Source organism: Rhamphochromis longiceps, linkage group LG20 (assembly GCF_057381845.1).
Source record: "Rhamphochromis longiceps isolate RC_006_pf linkage group LG20, R_longiceps_female_GT1.1, whole genome shotgun sequence".
Lineage (NCBI taxonomy): Eukaryota > Metazoa > Chordata > Actinopteri > Cichliformes > Cichlidae > Rhamphochromis > Rhamphochromis longiceps.
In genome coordinates, this window is record NC_140576.1 from 8,591,476 (window position 1) to 8,618,421 (window position 26,946).

At 40.5% G+C, this 26,946-nt stretch overlaps 1 protein-coding gene and 1 long non-coding RNA gene across 3 annotated transcripts in view; one reads left to right on the plus strand and one right to left on the minus strand.

Annotated features, from left to right (window-relative positions):
* celsr3 (cadherin, EGF LAG seven-pass G-type receptor 3) overlaps positions 1-26,946 on the minus strand; it is a 128,308-nt gene that overhangs the window by 58,573 nt on the left and 42,789 nt on the right. The window contains exons 4-11 of one of the 2 annotated variants that reach the window (XM_085393817.1): positions 14,205-14,427; positions 7,516-7,631; positions 7,069-7,157; positions 6,768-6,782; positions 6,244-6,401; positions 3,038-3,201; positions 1,469-1,594; positions 278-447 (exon numbers count right to left, since the gene is read on the minus strand). In XM_085393817.1, the coding sequence (XP_085249943.1) occupies positions 278-447; positions 1,469-1,594; positions 3,038-3,201; positions 6,244-6,401; positions 6,768-6,782; positions 7,069-7,157; positions 7,516-7,631; positions 14,205-14,427 (1,061 nt within the window). The remainder of the gene's footprint in view (positions 1-277; positions 448-1,468; positions 1,595-3,037; positions 3,202-6,243; positions 6,402-6,767; positions 6,783-7,068; positions 7,158-7,515; positions 7,632-14,204; positions 14,428-26,946) is intronic. The other variant, XM_085393818.1, reaches the window with a different exon arrangement.
* On the plus strand, positions 17,616-21,013 carry LOC146644915 (uncharacterized). The gene is made up of 2 exons (XR_014909015.1): positions 17,616-17,725; positions 20,586-21,013. It is a non-coding gene; the product is annotated as an uncharacterized LOC146644915 (long non-coding RNA).

A 26,946-nucleotide genomic window follows, 5' to 3' on the forward strand; every position in this document is an offset into this window, starting at 1 on the left:
ATGGAGCCTGGTGTTATTTAAAAGGGAACAGTAGTCCCAGCTGTAGACTCTTTTATTATTATTAAAATGTAAACCACTGAATTTCCACTAATACTACTTCTTCTTCTTTTGGCTGCTCCCTTTAAAGGTCGTCACAGCAGATTATCCCAATCCATCTCAGCCCATCCCTCCTCCGTCACATCAACCCTCTGCAGTTTTATCTTCAACATCCTCAATATCCCTCCTCCGCTAACCATCTCGACCTTGCCTCTTAAATGTTAAATGTGTTCGTGCCCACCTGGAACACCAGGCTGATATACTGGCCAGCCTGGGCCTGCAGCAAAGTCCCTTCACGGGCTCTGGTTCTGAACACCAGGCCGAGGTACCAGGGTGCGGAGATGGTTACGTCATTCTTCAGGTCCCACCAGAGGGCGCTGTTACCCAGAAAGCGGTGTACGTGTGTCATCACTGAGGCGAAGAGAAAAAAACGAAAATGAAAATTAGTGAAATTTCCGAAACAATTTCCAGATGATACTGTTGTCCTTATCCGTCAGTCGGCAACATAATTCTTGTAGTTGTTCACTTTAATATTGTGTGTTTTTCAAAGCACATGTAGCATCATCAGGACTATTGGTTTGTTGGTTTGAAGGACAAACAGACCATGTCTGTTCGGGCATGACGTGATCTTTAATGCATTTCATGCCCAAATAGCTTCCACAGTTGTTTGCTCTCTGTTGTTTAATTACCAATCAAAGGTATAAAAGCTTCCAAAATTAAATGATGAAACATATGTTACACTGCAGTCTCTGAAGTACAAACTAAGTCCCAGAACTTGTGAACATTTTTCACTGAGATCAATAAACACCATGTTTTTTTTCTTTTTTTCCCCTCAAGTGAATCTTGACGCTTTATTTCCCCTTAGAGTTGGACGTCTGTGCTCGCAATCAAGACATGCCAGTAAAAATAAATGAGTAAAACCACCTGGGCTAGTGAATGTCCACTCATGAGAGGGAAATCTCTAAAGGTTTATTACGGTTCAGTTATACACAGGAAATACAGCCAGATATCTAGTAACAACTGTCTCATGGGCTAAATTTATTCTTAGCTCAGTCTGTTGGACTGTATTTTTCCATCATCAATTCTTCCTTTTTATTTAAGACGGTGCATTCATATTATGCAGGTCAACACTCACTGAGCCACATTAAGTGAAAAGGTGTTATCTGGGGGATTTAAGCTTAGGTAAGCTGTGAACAAATTAATGAAGTGTTAGTATAATTACAGCCGAAAAACAAAGTCCTGTGAAAATCAGGTTTTAAAAATAAAACGTTAAAATCCCAGCCACTGCTAGAAAATGCTCGTTCCACCAGCAACTGTCTTGCTACTTACTAATAATTATGCTGAAGTGGCATGATAAAATTAACATTGTTAAAGGTTGCTATTAGTGTAGTTACTGTAGGGCTACGGGATAAGAAAAATCTCGGCCTCTTACCGTGGCTGCAGTCCTTCCCACCGTATCCTAGGGGACAGTCACAGGAGAAAGTCTCCCAGCTCACACTGCAGGTTCCTCCGTTCTGACACGGGTTGGACTTACAGAAGGGATGTTTGGCACTGCAGCCTAGTGGAAGCAGCAGAGATCACTGAAGTTATAAAAATGAATTGCAACATACTGTACATGATAAGTCTTCATGCTGTCACTGTGAGCTTTATAACATTACCCACACACACAAGCATTTTCAAAATAAAGTTCAACCGATTTTTTGGCTATTTGTTGGTCTGTTGGTATCATAATGACACCAGGAACGACAAATACCTACAATGACCAATAAATGATCAAATTAAAAGGTAAATAAGACTGGAGAAACACCCTTCAACCATGTAATGAGTGTTGATGTTACACTGTTTGTCCATCAGAGGGACCTCTACAAGTTCCCTGTTGCCAACAAGTCTTTGGAACGCCAAACACAACAACCCGCTGGTCAGGCAAAGCGTAATTAAATAAATAATTGACTAAAACAAATGTTAAGGAAATGTTTTTCTTTTTGGTATGCCTGAAAGAAATTGGCCAATATTTCTAAAACTCCTCTGTCGGAGTAATTCAGGGTGTTTAAAGTTTTCAGTCTAGTTAAAAACACTCAAAATTGAATGAAAAGTGGTGATCATCATTTTTATATGTTCAAGTGCATAGTGTGGAGGATGTCATAAGGCCTTGAGGCAATCGGATGTAAAACACAATATTTCTGAGTGTTTTATGTTTAAATCGGACAGATTTGGTAAATGGTAATGGTAAATGGCCTGCATTTGTATAGCGCTTTTCTAGTCCATAGGACCCCAAAGCGCTTTACACTACATTCAGTCATCCACCCATTCACACACACATTCACACACTGGCGATAGCAAGCTACATTGTAGCCACAGCTGCCCTGGGGCGCACTGACAGAGGCGAGGCTGCCGGACACAGGCGCCACCGGGCCCTCTGACCACCACCAGTAGGCAAACACGGGGTTAGTATCTTGCCCAAGGATATTTGGCATGCAGCCAGGGTGCAGCCTGGGATCGAACCACCGACCTTCTGATTAGTGGCTGACCTGCTCTGCCACCTGAGCTACAGCCACCCTGTAACTGTTTGCCCTGAATGCGACTGGAAGGTTAAAAGTCATCAAAAATACGATATGAAAATGAAAGCTATGCAAACAGTTACACATAGTAGCACAACAAAACAATGATGTATAACAAATGTTTTCCTTTCATTTCACTGACTATAATAAAAAGTAATGCAAGCACCCAGTCCACCAGTGAAAATCCAATTTCAGTGCAATGAAGCCTAACTATATATGACTATATGTGAAGAAGTGGCTCTACCCCATTATTGTTTCCTATAATGTTTAGAAGCACAAAGTGGTTCGTAGCACACAAACCCTTAAAAGCTACTTCATTTAAATACTAACGTTTGTGTGTGTTTTGCCACAATGGGTGAAAAGGCTATTGAGAAGGAGCTAAATGTTACTAATGCACAATAATACATGTTTGAAGGAAAGCAAACATGGTTCCCAGCACTGACCAGGAAGCGTTCCATTATTGGCGATAAATCCAGCCATGTCCAGCGGTTTGCTATCGATGTACAGCTCTTTCATGCAACCGATAAACTCCCTGGTGCCAAAGGGAAAGTTGTCTGGCACATTAGGGACTCCACCCAGAAATAATGGACCAGTCAAGTCCAGAGACCTAAGAAACACAAAGATAGAAAGCAAGGAGTAAATATAGTGGAGAACAAATGGGGTTATGGAAGAAACACAGGATTATTCTTCTTCAAGTAAGAGAGGGAGGAGAGAGGGATGAAAGAAGAAGGGGTGAAAAGAAGGCAGAACATGAAAGAGGGTATGAGAGAGGGATTAAACAAACCTAGAGATTACACATGTCATCAGAGGTAAATGAAATGTGTCATCATTCAGAATCGAAATCACAGAAAAGCAGGGGATGTTGAGGATAAATTAGATGATGGTGTTTTTTAAGGTAAAAATGGAAACAGAGAAGGAACAGACAGATTGAACACAAATACACTGAGAAAGAAAAGGAGACAGATGAAGAGACAGATGAACAAACAGGAGATTAAACAGGAGTTACAGCAACCGTCTTGAGAGAAGAGGTAGAGGTGGATGACAAGATGAAGAAGGAGAAAGGAGACACAATCCGGCAATAAAAGGTGGTAGATATAAGTGCAGCCTGCTCTAGGAGGAAGAGGGGGAATGGCAATGCCAAAGGAAGAAAAAAGCTTGAAAGATAGATGAACAAACAAGAGATTAAGTGTGAGTTACACCAAATGTCAAGAGGCAGATGACGAGACAGATGGGTATTGGGAAGGAAAGAGGGAATACGAGGAGGAAAATTTCGGCGGGATAGAAAGTGACAGTTATGGGACTGCGCTGAGTGAGAACCAAAGAGAGACAAAGTTTTGTCAGCAGAGGACATCACTGGAAGAGAATGTCAAGACTGAGCAAGAGGCGGGTGGAGAAATGGAAAGGGAGCAAGAGGAAGAGAGGGTTGACGTGTTAGTCTTTAGCCTTCCTCTTTGATCCGTTTTCTTTTCCCTCAGCCTCACTTAGTGCTGACAGACGCGGCAAACGTGATTACAGCTTACAGAGGCGAGGCCAGACATCAACACTATGACACGCTGCTCTTTCAGTGCATGTGCGGATACGCTTTATGTGTATGTGTTTTCTTGCACTTGTTAGTATATATGGAGACATTCGTTGGTTAGACACACACAAACTGTAGCTGAGAAAGAATGAACAAAAGTTCGACAAGGTCAGATGGAACAGGCAGTGCAACGCATTTAAAACCAACAATATGGATCTTTTAGTCATACCTAAGAGATTGTGTGTGTGAGATGGAGAGACGAGCGGAGATAATGAAAAGAAACGAACATATCCGTGTAGCAGAATGAGACGCCTGGTAACAAGACCATCAGAGAGATACAGACAGACATGAAGGAGCATAGAGACGTCAAAGAGTCGTGCCTCATTAAAGCCTTGAGTCCCCCGCATAGTTCCCCTACCGTCACCTCATCACCCTGATCGTTACTTTAAAATCCTGTCAGATTTCTAAACTTTCAGCGCGTTTTTTAACGTTTTTTAACATGTAACACCTTTCTGTTTTCTTTTCAAAATATTGATCTCTGCTGTAGGTAATTTTTACAAGCCTGGATAAATATTTTGTTTAAACTTTAGCATTTCAGATGTATGAAACTTTAATTGGTAATTAAGCGAACACAGACATGCTCAGTGAATGCATGTATCTCCCAATGTAATGCTGCTACCCTCAGTCACTTCACACACTCACTTTACCTTTAGATAGCTTAAAAAGCTACCAGCTGGCCAGCATGTTGCTCATAGCTGCACATAATGACCAGCTTTATTGGTTTTCTACTCAGTGGAAATTGTCTTTGAATATCTGTTAAGCCTCTGTTCAGTTACAGATTATGTTTAATGAAAGATGTCTTTGCAAAGAAGCTGGCAAATCCTGTGCAAACACCTCCCACAGCTCTGGGTCAGTTACTATTCATCCTTTCATTTGCAATGCTGATGGCAAAAGAACAAATTTACCTGCAGGAATTCATCCTAAGGTTCTTTTTTTTTTAAATTAATCATTCAGTATTTATTTATCATTTTGACCAAAAAATTTCATAGATTCATTTCATGTTAAAATTAGTTATCTCAGTATGAATATATCAAAGTTTATGCTATAGAACAAGCTACAGTATTACACTGTAGTCCTCCTACGCTCTGCTTCAACGTCTTAAAACTGAGAAATTTAAGTCTCCGAATTTAAGAGCCTGAATTCAGTCAAACGGTTGTGATAAAAGCTAAAGGATGCGATACTTATGCTTCCTCTCCAGCTTTGCCACAATGCCTCTCTTACAGCGCTAAAAGCAAGCAAACCCAGCTTACATTAGCTAGAAACTGAGTCACCCGATCACTCAAGTCAGCAAACGGCTGTTTCCCACCGAAAATGAAGATTCAAAAGTGAGCTGCGTGTTGTATCTGTTGTATCTGAGCAGTTTGTATCTGATATTAGCATACTGATACAGCATAAACACTGATCTCAAAGTCATGGCGTGTGCCAGAAAGTACTCCTAGCATGATGGCGCAGGACAGTCTTTTGTACATTAGCTCACACATATTTTAAAACACAGTATGAGGTAGGGCGTTTTCACACCTAAAGTTTGTTTACTCTGGTCCAAATCAGTTGATGAGCTTGTAAACTTGTAGCTTTTCCCTGCAAATTAGTTTCTTTCCATATTGAGGAAAATCCAAATGAACCAAAATGTGTCACTACAAATTACATGAGAATGTTCAGTCCGGTCATTAGCCAGATGTTGTACTGGTCATCTACAGTACTTTGCTACATCCCAGATTGCAAGTTTTTTTTAGCTCAAGCTTGATATTTTCTATTCAGTAATGCCTGAAATGAGTGACTGAGTCCAGAAAGTCAGCAGGAAAGTGTTTACAGAACACATACCCATCCCATATACTTCTATAGGACCTTAAGCTGTTTTGTAACACTGTCTGGCTGCCTTCAGATAGAAAGCAGGTATACGGCACTTGCATTTGCACTTTTTCCTTTTTACAGTTTTCTGTAATTTGCATCCATTTTTTGTACCGTCAATGGTTATGACTGAGAAACCGGCTGACATTGGTATATGACCATTAGAAGTTTGGGTCCCAGCAAAGTGTTGCAATTAAGAAGTGAAAAAAGAAAAAAACTTACTTCTTACTGCTGGTTTGTTTGCCCTGTGCAGCACAGCTGTAATTTCCAAGCTGCGTACCAAAGCGAAGTGACAAGGCTGTATCACAGTCATCAACGCTCACCACAGCAATCTTCTCATCTGACGGACCCTGAGCCTCACCACTCATACTGCGCTTGGGCTGGACATCCAGACACAGTCCAAAGAAACAGAAAACCAGTCAAGATTCAAGAAATACAAGAGCATTCACTAAATCTAGAGTTTTCGTCATTGCATTGAAACACTACATCAGATACGAAATAGCAGTAAACACATGAGATTAGTATTTACACAAATACTTTGCACAATGACAGGAAGAAAAAAGGGAGAAGCTGTGGTTAGTAGGACATACAGGAAAAACAAACAAACACATGGGCAAGAGAACAGACTAAGAGCAGAAAGACAGCGCATTCATTCTCCTTACTGTCTGCTGGTGAAAGAAAGGAGGAACAAAAGAAGCTAAGAAAGGAGAAAGTGTATATGCGCTCTGACACACGCTCATACTCACATAACGTGTAGCAGGCTGAGGAAAATAAAAGAACATGAAGAAAATTAAAGGAGATGTGCGGCGAATATGCATGAATAAAAATGATGACACGCAAACACCCACATAGTCGTGTAGACACAAATACTTTGGCTCAATTCAAAGTGCTTCGTCGGCTCGAAGGCTGAGAAACTATTCTGCCGACGCATCAAAAGTACCAATAAAAACAAGTCAAATTTACAAAGTGCAAAAGTACATCAAGAATCCAAAGTGGAAGCTCAAATGCAAGGATCACAATGAAGATGGGATTGGGATGTAAACCCACCTTGTTGTAGTAGTGGATGTGAACTGTATGCCAGTTACCATCGCTCACACCCCCTGGCAGGAAGGGACTCACCTGGGTGGATGACTCACCTACAGACGGGTAAATGAAGAATATGCCATTAAAATGAATTCAAATGTAGCTCTTATGGGTCTCCTCTTTTTTTAAGGGTGTCGATGCTCCAAATATATCGACTTTATTTACAATGACCCCAAAACCTCTGTAAGAACTGTTTGCAAAGACCAAATCAGCAGCATTCATTACCTGAATCCACTCTTAGATAAACAGATTTTTGTGTCTCAGGAGGAACGCTTGTTTTTACAGGCCTGCTGCACATGTTCATGGGTCAAAAGAAAAGCAAACAACAACAGCAGACATATGGTCTCTGTTTATAGAGCACAAATTTCACGCAAACAAAACCAAACAAGAGTGCACATAAAGATACAATACCTGTGGAGTATTTGAACACCACTTGTCCTTCTTGGATCTCTAAGGCAATGAAGTCATGTTTCTCGTTAAAGCGTCCATTATAGAAGAGAAGACCACTGTTCTCCAGAGTGGCAAATCTAAAAGACGGATGTACATAGAAATTTGAAGTTTATTGACAAATGCTGTATGCAGTAGAGAATTTATTAACACAGCCATGGTAAAAAGAAAACTGTTAGGTAAGGAGTGAAAGACTAAGTACACCCTTAATGCTTAGCATCGATGATCAAATTGTGATGATCAGTGATTAATTGATCATCATAATCAGTATGACTACCGCTATAAAAGTAGAAGTTTTGGCAGTTTGTTGGTCTGAAGCATTGGGGTGTATCAACGCAATGCCAAACACGAAGGACATCAGCAACGATTGTAAAGAAGCAATTGTTTCTGCCCATCAGCCTCTGAAGCATTAAAGCATTAAAAGGCCTTATCCAAGCATACACAGAGAAAGATTATTCACAAGTGGAAAACATTCAAGACAGCTGAGAATCTTTGATGTGCAGGAGTGGACATAACCGGAAATTCATCCAGACTGCGTCATGCTCAGAGAAATTGCAAAAACCCAAGAGGTACAGGCCTCAGTTAGCATGTTAAATATTAACATTCATGACAGTATAATTAGAAAAAGACTGAACTAGTATGGATGTTTGGAAGGGCTGCCAAGAGAAAGTCTCGTCTGTCTAAAAAGAACATGGCAGCCCGGCTTATGTTTGCAGACCTGCCAAACCTAGAAAGTCAAAGAGAAAGCCAAATATCAGCACCTCATACCAACTGGGGACTTGCTTTGAAGCTGCCAAAAAAAAAGCATTCTGGATTAATTCTTGTTAAATACATAATGACGTGGTGTAATATGTCATGCACTGTTGTGCATTTAAGGTTGTTGTTATGGTCTGTGGCAGTGTTGGGGAGTAACGGAATACATGTACCACCGTTACGTATTTAAAATACAAAATATGAGTAACTGTATTCCGTTACAGTTGCCATTTAAAAAGGTGGTATTCAGAATACAGTTACTTTGTTGAAATAAATGGATTACACTGCGGTACTTTCCTGTTTCATATTGTCGCGGGTCAGGACTGTTTGGGTTTTGTTTGACAGCTACGTGCTGTTGTTCCAGGCGGCAGCGTTACGGTTGCCATGGTTACAGGGCGACGCTCTCTCTCTGCGACTGTGTGTTTCCTGGGTGAGAGAGCGCCTTTTGTTGTTGTTGTTGTTGTGCTAAGCTAACAGGCAGAATGCTACAAGCATAGCTCTAAAGAATGTAGCATCATGGGCAGTGTAGTCCGTGCTGCAGGGAGAATGGACTGCCATACACGTTAATGTGTCTGTGAGCGAGGGAGGGAGAAAAAGGCAAAGTACGAGTTGTCATCGAGCAAAAACGGGAGCTGGAAGCATGTAAATATAATAATAACCACTGCAGCCAAGAAGAGTGCCTGACGAGCCCAGTTGTAAGTAAGCTATTAAGACTCGACTGTACACCGTATTCGTGTTTTCCTCCGAAACAATAAGTTCCGTTGGAGCAGCCTTTCAACGCCTCTCTCTGTCTCTCGCAAGAAAAGTTGACCCACACAACAAAGTAAAGCTATTTTTCGGCTACGAGCCGACAGGGACCCCGCCGTATTAGTCAGAGGTCCCTTTACTACAGTTCGGAGTCGCGGACCTTCAGTAATAGTAATAAATCACACAGCAATAGTACATTCACGTTGTTGTAAAAAGCATGATAATATATTAAGTAATCCAAAGTATTCAGAATACGTTACTGTCATTGAGTAACGTAACGGAATACGTTACAGAATACATTTTGGGGCATGTAATCTGTATTCTGTAATGGAATACATTTTAAAAGTAACCTTCCCAACACTGGTCTGTGGGATGAACAGGCCAAGTGTTATGTTGAGGACCCAAATGTAGGTGCTTGGAGACGAAATAATCTTAACAAAAGGCGAGCTGTTTATTAGGCTGAATGATCCACAAACCAAAAGTAAGCAGAAAATGCAAAAGGAACTGAAAACTTCTAAACAATGAAGACACTTAGAAAGACATTAGGCAGCACAAGGACCCAGAATCACTGGGAAAATGAGCTGATGCTCCAACAAAGGACAAAGGGAGACCGGCACATATATACACAGGAGAGTGATTAGGGGAGTGAAGTCAGCTGGGAAACACAGCAGGAACAAATTAGGCATAACGAGACAAGGGAAGCAAAACTAAACATAAAGCACAGAGATGAGTGACTATCAAAATAAAACAGGAAGTAACTAATATAAGGACCAGGATTAAGACAGATTAGCTTGACACATACAAAAGAGCAAACTGACACAAAGACAAGACTGACTCAACATGATATTAAAGGCAAAAACACAGAAAAAAAGCTAAGAGGACAGGGAGAGAACTAAGAAACCTAACGTAATTTGTGACTATACCAGATACATAAAATAATACAACAGGAAACTGATGGGGATTCAAAAACTCAAAAGGACAAGAAAACCAAAGACAGAAACAAAAACCTACTTTCAAAGTACAAAACAATAATGAATTAGGAAGATTTGAAAGTCCAAAACACAACGACCCCAGACCACAACAGCTATATTTAAATAATTTTAAAGCCTGATCAGAATTTTTATTACCTTAGAATTGATAGAGGGTGTACTCTCTTTTTACCATGGCTGTACATTTTTATATGCATGCAGAGAGAATATGACACATTTTAAATTATATTTTTCACTCCGATACAGGAAGAAACAGAAACAAAAAACTATCTCAGACACAGCAGAACAAAAATGACTCCTGGCTAGTGCGGAAGAACAAAAGGTATTCAGACTATGCCAGAGTTAATAAACCATACTGCTGGAGTCTTCCTCTCCCTCAGCTGCTCAGACGCAAATAAAAAGTCTATTTTGCACAGAACAGATGAGAAATACTCTGTCCTGGTGGCAAGACAGAAAAGATTCTCACTGCATAAAATGTCCACGTTAAAAAGTACTGAGATGTTGTTTTAAACATGATACCACAACAGTTTGCCTGTTTTTACTATTCCCTTCAACTAAGCGCCTCAATTGTAAAATCGTACACTGCAATTTGTAGGCAGCTGACAAATAGCACCTGCAGGGAAATTTTTATTCAAGGTTTCTCTACTTTCAGTGAGGTTCAGTGGTGTCACAAATTGGATCCAGCCCAACTCCGCTAGACAGTCAAATAAATCCAGTGCACAGATGCAGGAGGTCAGGTTCAGCTACAGGAAAGAAGCCCTAGAGCAGCATGGTTATAAATGTCTGCCTTTCAAACGGTTTTAAGTTGTTGAAGAAAAATATTCTTCTACTGTTTCCTATCTTGTTGAGTTAAAATTATCATATCTGCATTTTATTTTCCTGATTTAAATTCCAATGGAAATCATTCCTGCACTATAGAATTGTAAGGAAATAAGAGCATCTTATCGCCGTTCTGGTGAATCTGAGGACGCTGCCATTGTCTAAAATAAACCCAGGGTTTCTGGTTAGCAAATATGTGCCTTCTTTGTATGGATTTGCTGTCGCTCCGACTGCACTGTGCCAAAATATCTAGTATGCATATCTAATATATCCGTGCCACCAGAAATAGCTAAAAAATAATAATAATAATAAAATTGTAACCTTAGCTTTGATAGAGTAACTGGAGATAATGTGTGGAGTCAGCCAAGCGGAGACACAGAGGAGCCGAAGGAGTAAATAAATGCAAAGAAGCATGCTTTATATGTTCAGCAGGTCTGTTTTTGTCAGTGTTATTGCTGTTTGTGAAATTCATTACGTGCCGCCAAGAACTGCATTAAACAGATTAATATGATGTGACTTATTCCCAAAAGCAATAAACTACAAGATGGAATCATGTGTTTATGATCATTTCTATTCCTTAAACTCGGTTAGCTTAGCAGTCAATTTCAAGCAGAGCTGAAGAAAAGAAAACAAACGCTGTCAGAAACACACATGCACACACTCTCTCTCATGCAACTGCCTTTCAAATGCATTAAAAACTTGAGCTCAAGTCATGGCAGTGGTTTCATATTCATAGAGAGCAGAGTCATATTGTCGCTTATGCTTTCATATGTAGTTAGATCTATAGAAATCTAAAAAAGGCATCTTGTGGAGGGAAGTCTATTTTGCCCTCAATTAACACATGAAACAGGAGCTTAAATTTAAAACATGTTTATCTATTTTCATAATAATTTGTTTTCCATATAGTTTATGTCCCTCCTATACTGTACATAAAAGATGGACGTAGCCAATGTGATGTCACACATTAGCTTGTTAGTCTTTCCCTTGAAGCTTCAGGATTAGCATGTAGGAAGCTGCCATATTATTCACATGGAGCCAAAAGTAAACATATTTGGATGGCAGTATGAAGCCGTAAGTTCTCAGCTAATGGAAATATGAGACCAGATGGCAACCACCAAGTAATTATTTCCCCACCAGTTGTAAACGGTTACTGCTATTTAGTAACATGTTAATAAAATACTGGAATTTTCTTCATGAAAACTGGAGCACAGACCTCTGGCACTGTGGTACCACTGTGCACAAAGCAAACCATGTTATTTATTTGAATTTAATTCCATTTAAAATGTGACTACACCCAATGATTTAAGACTTATTACAGTTTAACAAAAACTAATAAAAGACCATTCTAAATAAAATAAAAAAATCATCAAGGGGGATTTTAACTAGAAACCAAAGCTGCTTTTTGTACCAAGTTTTAAAGTTCTCAGACTCCAGTGGCAACTCAAGGAACTGCAGTTTTTTGGCACTTTGCCGGCTTCATTTTTCAGTCTTGCTGCTTGGTGCTGCCATAAAGCAGAACTACACACTAAGAACAAAACTCACAGATCTGACTGGGTTTGAACGAATGTGAAAGCATGGTGCTGAAAAAGACCACACATTATTTTCTCAAGAAGTCCTTGATTAAAATTACTGAAAGAAAATGGAAGATTAACTCCTTTCTATACACAGATTTTTCCACCCAGCGTGGGACTCTTTTAAACCAACAACAACACACAGAGAAATGTTAACACGATACCTGCTAAATGCTCATAAAGCAAGCTTCTCTTAAAAAAAAGAAAACATGCCCTTCATGCTTCATTCCTTAACTTAACTAATGGTGACCACAAATCAACAGAAGAAACCACATGTAGTGCTTTTATGCACCAATAATGCTCATTTAGCAAGCAATACAGTGACCGCAATGTCTCACGGCAACTACTCCATGGTAGCCACATCAGCTTAGCAACAACCCCATGGGCAACATCACCCTAGCAACTATCATTAGACGACATCACCCATGGCAACCATCCATCCCATAACCCTGCCTGACCACTCTTAAGCACCACTTCAATTCTCTTGTGGGCTTTGTATGTCTAGAGGCAAGCAGCAACTGAAAAATGATTTTGGATGGGTAAAAGGAGTCACTGACCTCTGCCACAACATTAGCATTACATATATGCTCAGGCAGAAAGTGTTAACTCAAATAAAAACATGCTGCAAGCGAGCCAAGCAAAATGGAAAGATTTGCAAAAATTCTCTTGTAGGTAAAGTCAGTGCCACGGTTTAATTTACAATCTTAGTAAATAAAAAAATTATGATGACTTGTGTAGAAATGCTGTGAGATTCTTGAAACCTTGGCCAAAATCTTGCGGCAAATGTGCCCCATACACATTTGTACACGCATGATTAAAAGAATGTACACAGTCTGTGCCTGGTAAGGTAAAACATGCCAGGACATCATGTGGCTCCACTGTGGTGGACTACACGTCAGCCTACCCTAACAAGCAAAAGATTCCCTTTTTTAACCTAAGGAGGAGACACAAATCTCTTGGGGGTTGTGTGAGGAAAGGTATCTATTGTAAAAACCAAACATGCAGTTACCCGCTGTGATGACTCACGATGAGGGAGCAGCTGAAAGTTGTGTTTACATATCAGGACATATTAAAAAAATATTCTGGTCCTAACCAGGGCTCAAATATAACCTCACATGAACAAAACTCAATTCATCAGCCCTGTACCATCATGCTTGATGAGGTGGTGTTTGTCCTGATATGCTGTGCTAACATTAGCTGCTTACTTAACATTTTACCTTCTCATTCATACATAGTCACTTCTTCCCCAAAAAATCAAGCCGTAATGCTAAACTCAAAGTTTCAAAAGTGGGAACGTGACATCATGGTGCCATGGCCTTCTTTCATATACAGTCTGTGGTTTTAGTTATTAATTGGGCACTTTAAATTAATAGCCCTACTGACTAAGAAGCATGTTTTTTTCTGAGTTGGTTCCAACCATGAAGTCATTTCCTTTCAGAGCTTTTTGCAGCAGGATAGTCAGATGGAAGATAAGAACATAGAAGAGAAAGAAAGACAGCAAAGCACAGCAGATGGGATTAAATGGAGAAGCAATGCTTTTAAAGAAGCGAGGTAGAGGGAGGATACAGGGAAGCCATAAATAAAAGGATCACTCTCCAAGATGGAGATGATATAATTTTAAAAAACAGCTTAAAGAAAAGTGGAGACACTATAAGAGGAAATCAGAGAATGATCCATCCTGCTATATCTGATGGAAGCTGAAAGAAGAGACAAAAAAATAATAGAGAAGAAGAGAGGAAAGGAAATGACAGAATGTTTACTCAAGACTACTCACGTTAACGAGATGGAGAGGTGAAATCTCTGTCTGAGCCCCCGGAACATGACAAAGGACTTGGGTGGGAAGGACCGAGCGGTGACGGTGCAGTACGGTCGCTCATAGGCTCCTGCCGGGCACTCGCATCGGAAACCCCCACCCGAAAGCTCCCGGCACGTCCCTCCGTTACGACACACACCTGGCATGCACCTGCCCTGCCGGTGGTCAAACTCACAACGATCACCTGAAACAGAAAAAAACCCCACAATGTTAGTGTTAGCCAACCAAAGCGACCATAAAAGCCGTAAATCTCTCAGTAGTTAGTCTAACTTTCGCTCAAAGTTTCTGTATATATGCAGAAATATCAATGCAACAGATTCTGATAAAAATAAACATTCTTGGTATTTATGAACATTTCCACCATTGTTTTCTGCACCAATTTAAAAGGCTAACATCAAATAAACAAATAAATAAATAAATTCCCATCAGTATCCTGCCACTTTTGCCATTTCAAAGCGTGTTTCACAGGCAATTAATATTCACGGGATCTGACCTCACTGCTCCCATTGGCAGGTCTGTCAAAACACACAGGTGCTGTGCGACAAAACAATGTTCAGAGCAGCAGAGCACAACTGAAAAATCCACTAAACCTCCAGTGCAACAAATCCCTGATTAAAGTTGAAATAAAACACTTTAAATAATTTACCGATCTGAGCATGGTGGGGATAATGAGCGGGAAATATGCGCCACGGTTTAAGTTTTTCTCAACATGCTGTAAGTATTACAGCAATATTTTGTGTGAATACAGCTTGTTTTATTCTCCCACAGTAAAATCAAAAATGCACTTCCTGTTCATTTATACTAAGCTGTTTTCTGTTTTCAGTTTACTCCCTTGCTTTACTCCCTCATGGTTTAAGTGAGAAAATGTTCAAAATTACTCATACAGACCGCACATAAAACACAAACTTTCAGATAGTTTTAGAATTTATGCATAGTCAGTGTGTTACAGTGAAGTTAGAGTCTGAGTTTGATTAAAGACATTTGCTTCATAGTGCTGTATCATCACCTTTTAATGCATTCGCTGGAGACAGGGTGGGCTGTGTTTGTCTCATCAATGTTGACAGGTAGCTGTAATATTATTGGAAAAGCAGGAGAGTTTCTAGCAACACCACTTGAGTTTTTTTTAAAATCACCAATATTTTGACCTGACCTTTTAGAATTCGGGGGCTAAGCACTAAAGTAACAATGTCTTATATTCAATCTAACTCCAAAAGAGGCTGAAACATATAGTGAGACATGCGCAAACTCTCTACAACCCTGTAATGCCAAACATCAAAAATAAATTGCACAATGCATTTTTAGGCAATAAACTACTCAAATATAGCAATAAACACCTCAGTTTAAAAACAAATGTCTGGCAATCATTAGGCTTTACAGGGTTAAATAGGCAGATTTGGCACATGTTCGTAAACGCAAATATCTACTCAGCAACTCAGCGCATTTATGCATGTAGACTTGGTTCAAGACGACTTGTTGAAGCTCAAACTGAGCATCAGAACGGGGAAGAAAGTGAGTCTGGCGTGGTTGTTGGCTCCAGACTGGCTGTTCTGAGTATTTTAGAAACTGCTGATCTGCTGCAATTTTATATATCCTGTGGCAAAGCTCAAATCAACTGCGATGCTATCTAGTCAGTATGGAACTAAATATGTGTAATTTTCCAGCACCTTGTTGAGTCTATGCCATGAAGAATAATGGCAGTTCTGAAGGCAAAAGGAGATCCAACCCAGTCTTGGCAAAGTGTACCTAATAAAGTGGTTGGTAAGTGTATATCATTATGAATAATCAAAATAAATATTTCAGTGAGACCAGGGTGTGATTGGCTGAGGGAAATGCTCTTCCCACTCCTCCCACTCCGGTCTGCATGTTCCTGCCTCTGCTAAAAAATTTTTTACCCCCGCTGGGGAGGGAAGAGTGCTGTGACACATTAGTGTGCCAAGTCATTTCAGATATTTATTGACTCTCAAGGTCTGAAAGTCTGCTGGTGAACTCGGGAAAAACATGTTTTTTCTATTTTTTTTCCCATAAATTGCCTCCTGAGTAAGAAAATACAGGGCCTAATATACAGTAGAAACAACAATGATGCATAACAACAACATCACTGTACTGCAGCTAAACTTTACTGCTCTTCAGCATAAAATTACAACTTTAAATTTTTTACTAAAGCAGCTAACAAGAGGCCTTGTGGTTAATGGTATCACACTTTTTCATTACATTAACTCAAACGTGTGGTGTATTCCTCTGGCTATCACGGGGTCCAGCATGTTAAGTGTGAGCCTGGTTAGGACTACTGCAGTGACTGCACAGAGGTAGTAGTGCAATAATAGGCTAAAATGATTGCAAACTGGCATTTTTAGTCAGCGCCTGTGGATATACCAAAATACTGTCTGAGAAGACGCCTTCTCTTCTACAGCCTCCAGAAGCCTGACTGAATTTTTCCATCACAGCAATCATCCAAAGCACACTGCCAAAGTCACACAAGAGTTTCTTAAGGAAGAAAAAAATATTAGCTGTCCAAGTATGTAACCTGACTTGAATACAAAAGAAACATTGGGGATATTATAAACTGAAATAAAAAAGGTTTCTGAAGAAAGAGTTTAGAAAAAGTAAATTACATGAAGTTCCTGTTTTAGGAACCCTCAGATTTTAATTCTGCAAAGGGGCACAGGCAATAATAAATACTTAAAGGGCATATAATTTAAATTAGGATAACATTGTACATTAAGCTCTGATCATCATCATATATGATTGTATTAAATTATTTTGTTATTATATGTTACCTTATATATGTAATCAAAGTAGTTGAATTAGAATACTGCGGTAGATCACATTATACCCTTTAATATAGAGTGTGTGAGCTGTATGTAGTTTAGTTCTCATTATACTTTTGAGTTAACAGAACATATTCACATATTAGTTCATTAGATAAATGTGCATCACTCTGTATCCTTGATCTGCTGGGAATGTGTTACACTGTTTTCTTGACATGCTTAATTGTTGAATCATGAAGAGAAGGTTGTAAGCAGGAGACTCTGTGTCTAAAGACAGGGGAGATAGATAGACCACATTCCACACCCCCACCTTACAGAAAGCAGAGAAACAACTGCCGAGGTCATAACTTAGGCGCTGTAACAGAGAAAAAATGTGATGTTTTGGCTTTTACGACTAGCTGGGGGCCACTAGAGACTATAAAAAGCTGAGCAACCCGTCACCATTTTGAGACATGTGCCTGACCCTCTGGTAGCATCTCTCCCGTCCGGACGTTGTAATGCTCTTATTGTTGAATTGTATGGAAATAAATGATTGTTGATTGAGCATTTATACACCGAGTATTGTCCTTCCTTCAGCCCAAAGATTCAAAGAATTGGGAGAATCCAACAACTTGGTGCCGTGACCCGGATCTTTGGTGTGCTGAGGAGGTGTAGATTTGGCCTTTGGTGAGATCGTGGGGCAAAGTGAACAGAAGGCCGGCCTAAAACAGAAAGGTAAGCACAGCCTGTTGTATTATAAATACCAAATGTGCATATTGGGCTTTCCAAATTAATCTGTTCACTGAGTCACATGTATTTTCACAGTAAATTGGTCGGTGTCTGGTTTTTGGCGCAAGATACTAACAACATAAGTTGAGGCTGAATTCCAGTGTGTTAAATAAACTGCTTCTACCGAGATACTAATAACATACTACGTTGGACTAGTTGCAGTAAACTGCTTCTACCGAGATACTAATAACATACTACGTTGGACTAGTTGCAGCCACTTTACCTTCCACATTTAATTTTGTCTAATACTGGCTTCTGTAGCAATAATACATTAGAATTTCTTCTGAAGACACGGCCATTAGTTCAGTACATTGAAGTCGAGGTTTGAAGTTTGTTTATGGTGTCGGTTACGTCCTGGCTCTTGCCGGCTATGAAATAGAAGTTGATTTAAGGAAAAGCAGATGCTGGCTTCACGGTGCGGTTGAACGCTGGCAACGCGAGAGCGAAACACGTCCGTAGGTTTGGTTTATGATACGGCCGTGTTCCGGTGGTGCGGCCGTGAAGTGCAGTAGTGGTTGGTGCTAATTTTAGTACATTGAACAGAGGCTTGACGGTGGTTTGTGGCGCCAGTCGAGTTTTTTTTTTAAGGGCTGCGGTCATAAAACAAAGTAAAATTTTACTTGCCAAGAAGTACATAGAGCAAAACCTGGTTTATGATGTCGGGTATAACTTCGGGGATGCAAGCATCACTTTTATGATGCGACTTTGCCCCGTGGTGGCGGTCATAAGCGCAGAGAAAGGGGTATTTTGGTCTATGGTGCAGTGTGCTTTAAGAAGATCTAATAGTTGAGCTCAGAGGTTTCTGTGTAAAATTCCCGCTGAGGAAAAGTGTTGTGTGTGAGTGTGAAGGCGCGCTCTGGGTGAGAGAGTGTGTGTGAAGCTGCGAGGCGCGCTCTGGGTGCTGTCTTGTGGGTAAAGCGCGCACTGAGTGAGAGTGGGAGTGAGGCGCGCTCTGAGTGTGTTTTTTGTGTGGAGTGTGAAGCGTGAACACAGTGACAGTGACGGTTGATGTGTTTGATTAGGAGGACATTAGAGCAAATACACATTTTAGGATCAAAGGTTGATGCCTAGTGTACCTGTGGAACATTTGCCTATGGAGTAGCGACCCTCCTGTTCGTGGACGCGCGGGCAGGACCGGCGGCGTCCGGGTGCCGAGGTGGTGACTTGGGGAGGTGAGGGCCCCCGCATAGCCACGGAAATAACACTGGAACGGCCGTGTAATCACGGGTTCACATTTATTTCCGGACTAGAACAAGACACATTTTGCGAACAAACGTTGAGTCTAGATTAGTAAAGAAATATAAAAAGGTTGAATTCCTCGTTTCAGTGGTTGAAATTGTTGTGTGCCTGTCCCCTGACGAGTGTGAAATTAAAATAAAGAGGGAATTTGGAGCCACATGGAGATAGACGGGCATAATTGGGTGTATTACTCTGTGGTGTAATAAAAATAAAAAGGAGAGATAGTAAGAGGTGTGCAGTGGAGAATTATGGAGGAGTAGAGAGAGGAATGTGTTGGGAGACTGGCGTACAGTTTACGCTGTCAAGGTGGGCGTGTTGCCTGCTTATCGGTTTAAAAGTGATGAAAATGAAATTAAAATAAATCTCTTAGTGTGTTAATACAGGAAGCTGTGGACCTGGACCAACTGCCCCCACAAGCACAGCGGCCAAAGCAAAATTATAGGTAATGGGAACCACACCCAGCACGAATCAGCAGCTGTGAAAAAGACAGCAGCGAGGAGAGAATTAGAGGAGAAATTAAGAGAAGTTTTAACACATAAAATTGGGGCCAACGGACTTGTGGAGGTTGGGAAGGCGTCCGGAGCATCACAACAAAAAGGTGAAACAAAAACACACAAGCAGAGAAATCTGAGAGAAAGGCTCCTTTTAAGGTAACGCCTAGTTTGAGAAAAGATAAAATTAACCTGCTTTTATACAAATGCACATACACGCAATGAAGAAACAGCTTACACTCATGAACACGTGAAGATTTTCCAGCAAGGTTAAAGAAAAATTAACATACTTAAATGATGAAGTCTATACATTACTGACAAAGAAACCCTCTGGGTTGCAGGACAACAATTTAACTAAAAAAAAAAAAAAAAAAAAAGGAACACTGGTCTAACCAACCAGGCAAGACACAACAAATTTAGTGGTTAAAAGATTCAAATTGTGACATGTTTTCTGTTGATTGATTAATAAAAGTGATTACTGAATGAAAGAAAGTTCCTTTTTTGGGCTTTTAAACATGATCTTAAGAATTTTAACATATACCGGTGTTGTCCTGTCAACTTGGTGGGTTAGGAGTTGATTATATCGGGAGACAAAAAACAAAAAAAGGGGGAGAGAAGGCTGACACAGGGCCTGGCCCCATTGTCTCCCCTCTGAATAACACAGCCAACACAACAACATTTTCCTGTTCGTTTGTTTTTGTTTTTTGTTTTTTGTTTGTTTTTGTTTTGTTTTGTTTTTGTTTTTTCTATACATATTTAATTACAGGCTGCTTTGCCGGCCCTGAAAGCCGAGGCTGACTGGACTCCTGCTCTCCCCCATACGTGACACTGACCAAATGCTGCAACAGCTGGACCCACAACAACGACCTGAGAATGTCAACAGACCTGCAGGAATGTGATCTCATGCAGCCGAGACGGAGAGCACTAAACCTAAGGCCCGTTTCACTACACGGGGGAAAAATTCCCAGACTGCGTCAGCTGACAGAGCTGTGACGAGACGCCCGCCAAGCCCGAATGAAAAGTAAGGCCGAGCAAAAGAATGCTGACCTTGATAACTTTGCATTCACACTGTGCAGGACAGTGATGGACCAACACGGATGATCGGGTGGCGAAAAAGGGCGTGACCGAGACAAGAGGAGTAACTGAGGACAGAAGGCACCTCAGAATGGACAAAAACACAGAAGAAGATGCAGGTTTCACCTGCGGTGAACATCGACACTGGAGAAAGGACTGCCCCAATTGGGGTCAGAACCAGGACGGACTGAATTTTGAGCAGCAGCAGCAATGGTCGCAAACAAACTGAAAAGGAGGGGGGCAGGACCCCAGGGCATGCTTCAGGCCGTGGTTTACCCAGAACACCAGAACAGGAAAGTGATGAACACACACACCCACACACACACACACACACACACACACACACACACACACACACACACACACACACACACACACACACACACACACGTCTCCAAACACACAGATTCAGAATGAAGTGAAATACACACATGAACACGTGCACTCGTTGAGTGAGTGAGAAAGGACACGCACACACACACACACACACACACACACACACACGGGAATGTTGATTCACTGAGAAGTGATGCACACACATACACATGCACACGCTTGTGCAATGAAGAGTGATCCACACGCACACACACATACACGCTGATGCAATGAAGAATGCTTTGCTTATGCTGATATGCAAAATGCTGCACACAAACATCCCAATGCATAATTTTTATGAGGAGCCATTGATTACCATTAAATACTTAGAATGTGTTATATGTCACCCAGAGGGCATTTATGTAGATTTTAGGAATAAGCTCTAAAACGGTTTGGTTATGAAAACAATGTCTGTGCGTGATGTCTGTTTATGGCTCAAGGCCTTGACTGAATTCTTTGCTGTGCTTCACACAGCCCTGATGAGGAACAGTGGCACAGAGTGAAAATGATGAATTAATAGTGTAAGTTTTAGGTCGGAGTACGGCATTTTCTGTGATTGAGTTTTAATTCAAGGAGGAACAAAAGGTGTTACGGCACCTGAGGTTCTCATTCCCACACAATATTGTCCCGGCAGGAAGCAAAATGTTCCTGTGAATTTCTGGTTGATTGTTTGGTTTTGTTTAGCGCTAGCTTGATTTTATCAGTGAGCTTTGGCTTGTGTTCTTTCTCGTAAGCGAGAGAGGGATAGTTTTATGCTTGGACATGTCTGCCCTAGTTTGTGTTATTTTAGTAGTATTTTGTTGGTTATGTCTGTTTTCGTGTTTGTTACAGTGCACTGGAGAAAAAACATCTGAGAGGTGTGATCCACCGGTGGTGATATGTTGATATTTTGTGAGTTTATGATTTAACAATCAGCTCTTTAAACCAGGCCTGAAAGATTGAAATTTAAAGCGCTATGAAATATTCTTACAAAAACAGTTGCAAAGTGTGCTTCTCCATGATTGTAATTGGCTTGGGAGAAATTCACTTATAGGGAACACTGAGAAGTTCTGAGTCTAAAAGGATTGCACCGAGTCAATCCGGCCCAAAAAACAACAAGGAATTGTTTTCCTTTAAAATGATGACGTCATCTTGCTGGTGATGGATGCTTGAATAGGTTGCGCGTGAGACTCCATTATCAGCAACATCTGGTATGAATGTGTATGGAGGTATGCATGTGAATGGACTGTGATGGACTGACGACTAAAAGTTTTGACTGACTTGATATTGAGACAATGACTGCACCCACTTTAGGATTAGTAAATGCCAATAAACAATTCATAAACAATTCACCCAGCCGACAAGAGAAGGGTGGATGCTTCGCTTTGTTTTGTTTTGTTTTTTCAGGAGCAGGAGGATAAGAGAGACTGGAGGAGGAGACTCTAGCTTCACATAAGTATGAACTGCAGACTTAACACTGTGGTTGCTGATTTTGAGTTACTGATGTTTGCATTAAGAAAACTGTGCTATATTAGCTGTGTTTTGATTAAGGTATCATGTTATATTATTGGGAATGCCAAATGCTACAGTGGAGAAGACTTTTGATACCACTCATGACTGGAATATGTTACTATTAACCACAGCAGGCCACTGTAAAAAGTCAATTAAATTTTATAGAGGAAAATCGCAAAAATTGAACAATACCTATGAATGACTGGCATTCAGAATAGAGATATGCAATAATAAACATTGGTCCACATGATTTAGGTTCTCACTTGAAATAGTAAGTTATTAAATGTAGAATATAATCGACAGGGACATTTGATAGGATGTGGTACTGCAAAAGAACAAGAGCAAAGTAAATAAAGAAAATATTGTGTTTAGTTTGGATAAATTCAAATTAAAATGTACCATTACACTCAGAGGATCAATATGAAATAAAACATATGCAAAATTTGTAGGAAGTACATGACTGATAACTGTTCTGTCCTGAGCGTTTGTTTCTAGAGCACCCACTTGACCACACCAACAGTTTCTCGCCACCGAGGAGGGGTACTTGCAAAAAGAATAAAATAAAAATCTGAGTTTAACAAAACATTTTAAATGTAAATATCAAGCTTACCTTTCTTTTTCCATGAAATGTGCTTGTGGGCACGCCAGCCATTTTGAAAAGGTGGGCAAAACAATTGGCAAGGCCACACCCCCACACATGTGATATAATTTTAAAGGTACTGTTGCCCTCTCTAAGAAACATCAGGACTTAGAGGAGTGGCAAGTAGAGTATGCGAGCTACAAGCAAAAACTAAAATGTGTACTACAGTGTGCAAAAATGAAATACTGGGTCATCAGGGGGACATGAGGGACATTTATAAAACTAAAAGTCCCACTAACCTTAAAGTGCACTTGAAAAGCTCACACAAGAAGGCTAACCTAGCTTACCTAGAAGACCTCATCAGGGGGAGCACACTCCCCCTCCTTGAAGAGCTCACCCACTCAACCCGCATCCCCAGAAAACAGCTAACCCCAGATAAGGCAGCGTGATGTATCCCGAGACAACAGGACTGGGACATCTAAATAAAGGTGTGAAACAATCGCCTTCAAAAGGTTATCAATTCACTCCAACCAAAATTAGGACCACTCGGTGCGGCAAGAGTTAATAGTTATTAGTCTCAACACCCAAGGATAACCAGAAGAGCATGACTGATATGATGGAACTGGGATTTTGTTACACTTAATTTTTTGCAAAACACAAATAAGACTAAATTGAAACTAAGGATTTTCAGAAAATAAAAACTAAACTAAACTAGCAAACAATTGGTAAAAACTGATTAAAACTGATGAAAATTGCAAAACTATTACAACCCTGGTCCAGACTAAGATGGTGTTGGACATCTTCGGGGCAGAAAAGGGTTGGTGTGACCAAGGTGTGGTTTGGCTTGTTGTATGTACATTTCAAAATGTTACAGCTCTGGATGGACCAGTTACCAGATATGATGTCACTAACCTTCTCTTTTAATTGTCTAGCTCCAATGAATTGACACATGGGAGTGTGTCAAAAAGGGGGAGTTGAGTCCGAACATCAAACAATGGTGTTATGAACATTTTATGACTTTATTTGTGTGTTTAATAATTTAGCTATGGTAAAACTTAAGCTTATAATGTGTTAGACTTAGAAAGGGTTCACTAATTTTTGATTTCTTTTACACACACATAGATTATGATTAGAATAGGTTCTGAACATAATATTTTAAACCAAATTTGAATCATTAGAAGAACAATGGATAACAATATTAGATTATCAAGGCTAGGGAGAGAGGTGTTTTGGTTTTCTGTCTCTTGCAGAGAAAGGAAGAGACACCAGACGGGGACCCGGAGATGTGAGGACCCTTCACAGCAGGGACAGATGTAGGGACTGCCGAGACAGCAACTGGGGTCAAGTGTCATGACGTTTGGGCTCCTGGAGAAGATGGATCCCACAAACACAGCAATAACCATGAAGGGGTTGGCGAAAACCAGGAACACCAGACCAACGAGGTTCGAGAGGCTCTTGGCAAAAAGGGGGACACGCCGGTGAACCCAAAACACACAGATCCTTGTTTGAAATCGGGGCAGAATAATCCCCAGAACTGTGCAATGACTAAAGGGTGGTCTAACCCCGGAGGTCGAAGAAAGAAGCTGAGAATCACCCAACTGGAAGACACTGGTAGCTGCAGCAATAAAAATAAAGGTTAAAAGCTCCTTAGACAGAGGTTCTAGTCTAAGTACATTTGAAAGGTATAAGGTGGCATTAAAATGGGAGTGGAAAACTGGAGCACCAAAATAAAGCTGTGGGAAAATTGGGAATGATGGGAGTGTCATCTGTAACTGCTGTTATGGTTGTAAATCTAACTTTGCTTGCATCTGAACTGCGTGAACACAGAGGTCATCCCACATATGGTCCACCCGTTAAAGGGGGACAGAGGGCCTCAGGATCAAGAAAACCTGGACCTTGCAACCCTGGAGTGCATGTTGTAAGTGATCTCTTTCAGAGATCAAAAGGGGGAATTATTAAATTATTCTGTTATTATATGTTACCTTATATATGTAATCAAAGTAGTTGAATTAGAATACTGCTGTAGATCACATTATACCCTTTAATATAGAGTGTGTGAGCTGTATGTAGTTTAGTTCTCATTATACTTTTGAGTTAACAGAACATATTCACATATTAGTTCATTAGATAAATGTGCATCACTCTGTATCCTTGATCTGCTGGGAATGTGTTACACTGTTTTCTTGACATGCTTAATTGTTGAATCATGAAGAGAAGGTTGTAAGCAGGAGACTCTGTGTCTAAAGACAGGGGAGATAGATAGACCACATTCCACACCCCCACCTTACAGAAAGCAGAGAAACAACTGCCGAGGTCATAACTTAGGCGCTGTAACAGAGAAAAAATGTGATGTTTTGGCTTTTACGACTAGCTGGGGGCCACTAGAGACTATAAAAAGCTGAGCAACCCGTCACCATTTTGAGACATGTGCCTGACCCTCTGGTAGCATCTCTCCCGTCCGGACGTTGTAATGCTCTTATTGTTGAATTGTATGGAAATAAATGATTGTTGATTGAGCATTTATACACCGAGTATTGTCCTTCCTTCAGCCCAAAGATTCAAAGAATTGGGAGAATCCAACAATTGACAGTGAAATGAATCAGAGAAACGTAGCTTTCACGCTCACCGCTGCTGGTTTGTGCAGGTTCATTACCCTCGGCACAGGACTTATATATATGTCGCCTGAGAAATGTCTCTCTACAGGTGGTACAATGAAGCTCATGAAAATTACCTTTCCTGTAAAGCAACAGGTCTTTTTCCCATGTTAAAAGTGTAAGTGGCAGTGGCAGATTTCCTTTCCTATCCAGCATTCAACCACATTCATCAAGCGCTTTCGATGTAAATCATTCCCTGATTAGCCGATGGGAACGGCAGGGTGCTGATTCCTGAGAAGCAGTAGTAAGAGTAACTGTTGCGCAGGAACTAACATTTACCATCACTCAAACAAACACAAACTGCATGTATTTTTTTTTTTAAAAACAACAAAATTACAGCTGCAAGATTTCACCTGTCAACAATAAGACTCTGTATAACATTTGGAATTTATGATAGAAAAGGGGGTTGAGGAGGGCAGGGGGGATTTTCTGAATAACAAAAACAACATGAGCAAATCTACACACGAGAATAAACAGATTTGGCTGCCAGTCAAAGAAGCTCCAGTCTAGAGTGTCTCAAGAGGCATAAACACCCACACAGCACACACACATACACACACACACACACAGAGGCACATATTCAGTCAACCACATAAAAAGGTATGAAGGAATACGCTCTCTCTTTCATGGTTTTCACCTTTCCTGGAGCATATTTGGACACACACATTGTCTGACATTTAGCAGCTACACGCAAAAAACACCCACACCCAGTGGCCTCCACATCACCAGAGCAGACAGGGTTTGAAACTAGCCTTAAGATAGATGGCTCCTTGAGGACCAACTTTAGAACCTGGGGATGGCTTCAAACACACACACACACACACACACACACACACACACACACACACACACACACACACACACACACACACACACACACACACACACACACACACACACAGACAACCCCAGGAAGATACCAAATAAACAAAACGCATAACCAAACATATAAATAATAAATTCAATTCATTATTTTTAACACATAAACACACACACTCAATTTCATTTCCTTTCTTCGATTCTCTTTTTCTCTGTGTCACACGCACACACGGACACACACACACACAAACGTGCAAACACACATGGATCATTGCTCCTGCCCTCGAGGCTGTCGGGTTTTATCGTGTAACTGTCTCTGTTGGCACTATGTTTGCACTGCTCACATCTTAGCATTATCGCACACACACAACTAAAAACACAACAACAATAAATCATGCGTGTGTAAGTCAATAAACATCCTCACCTTTCAGCAGATACAAATAA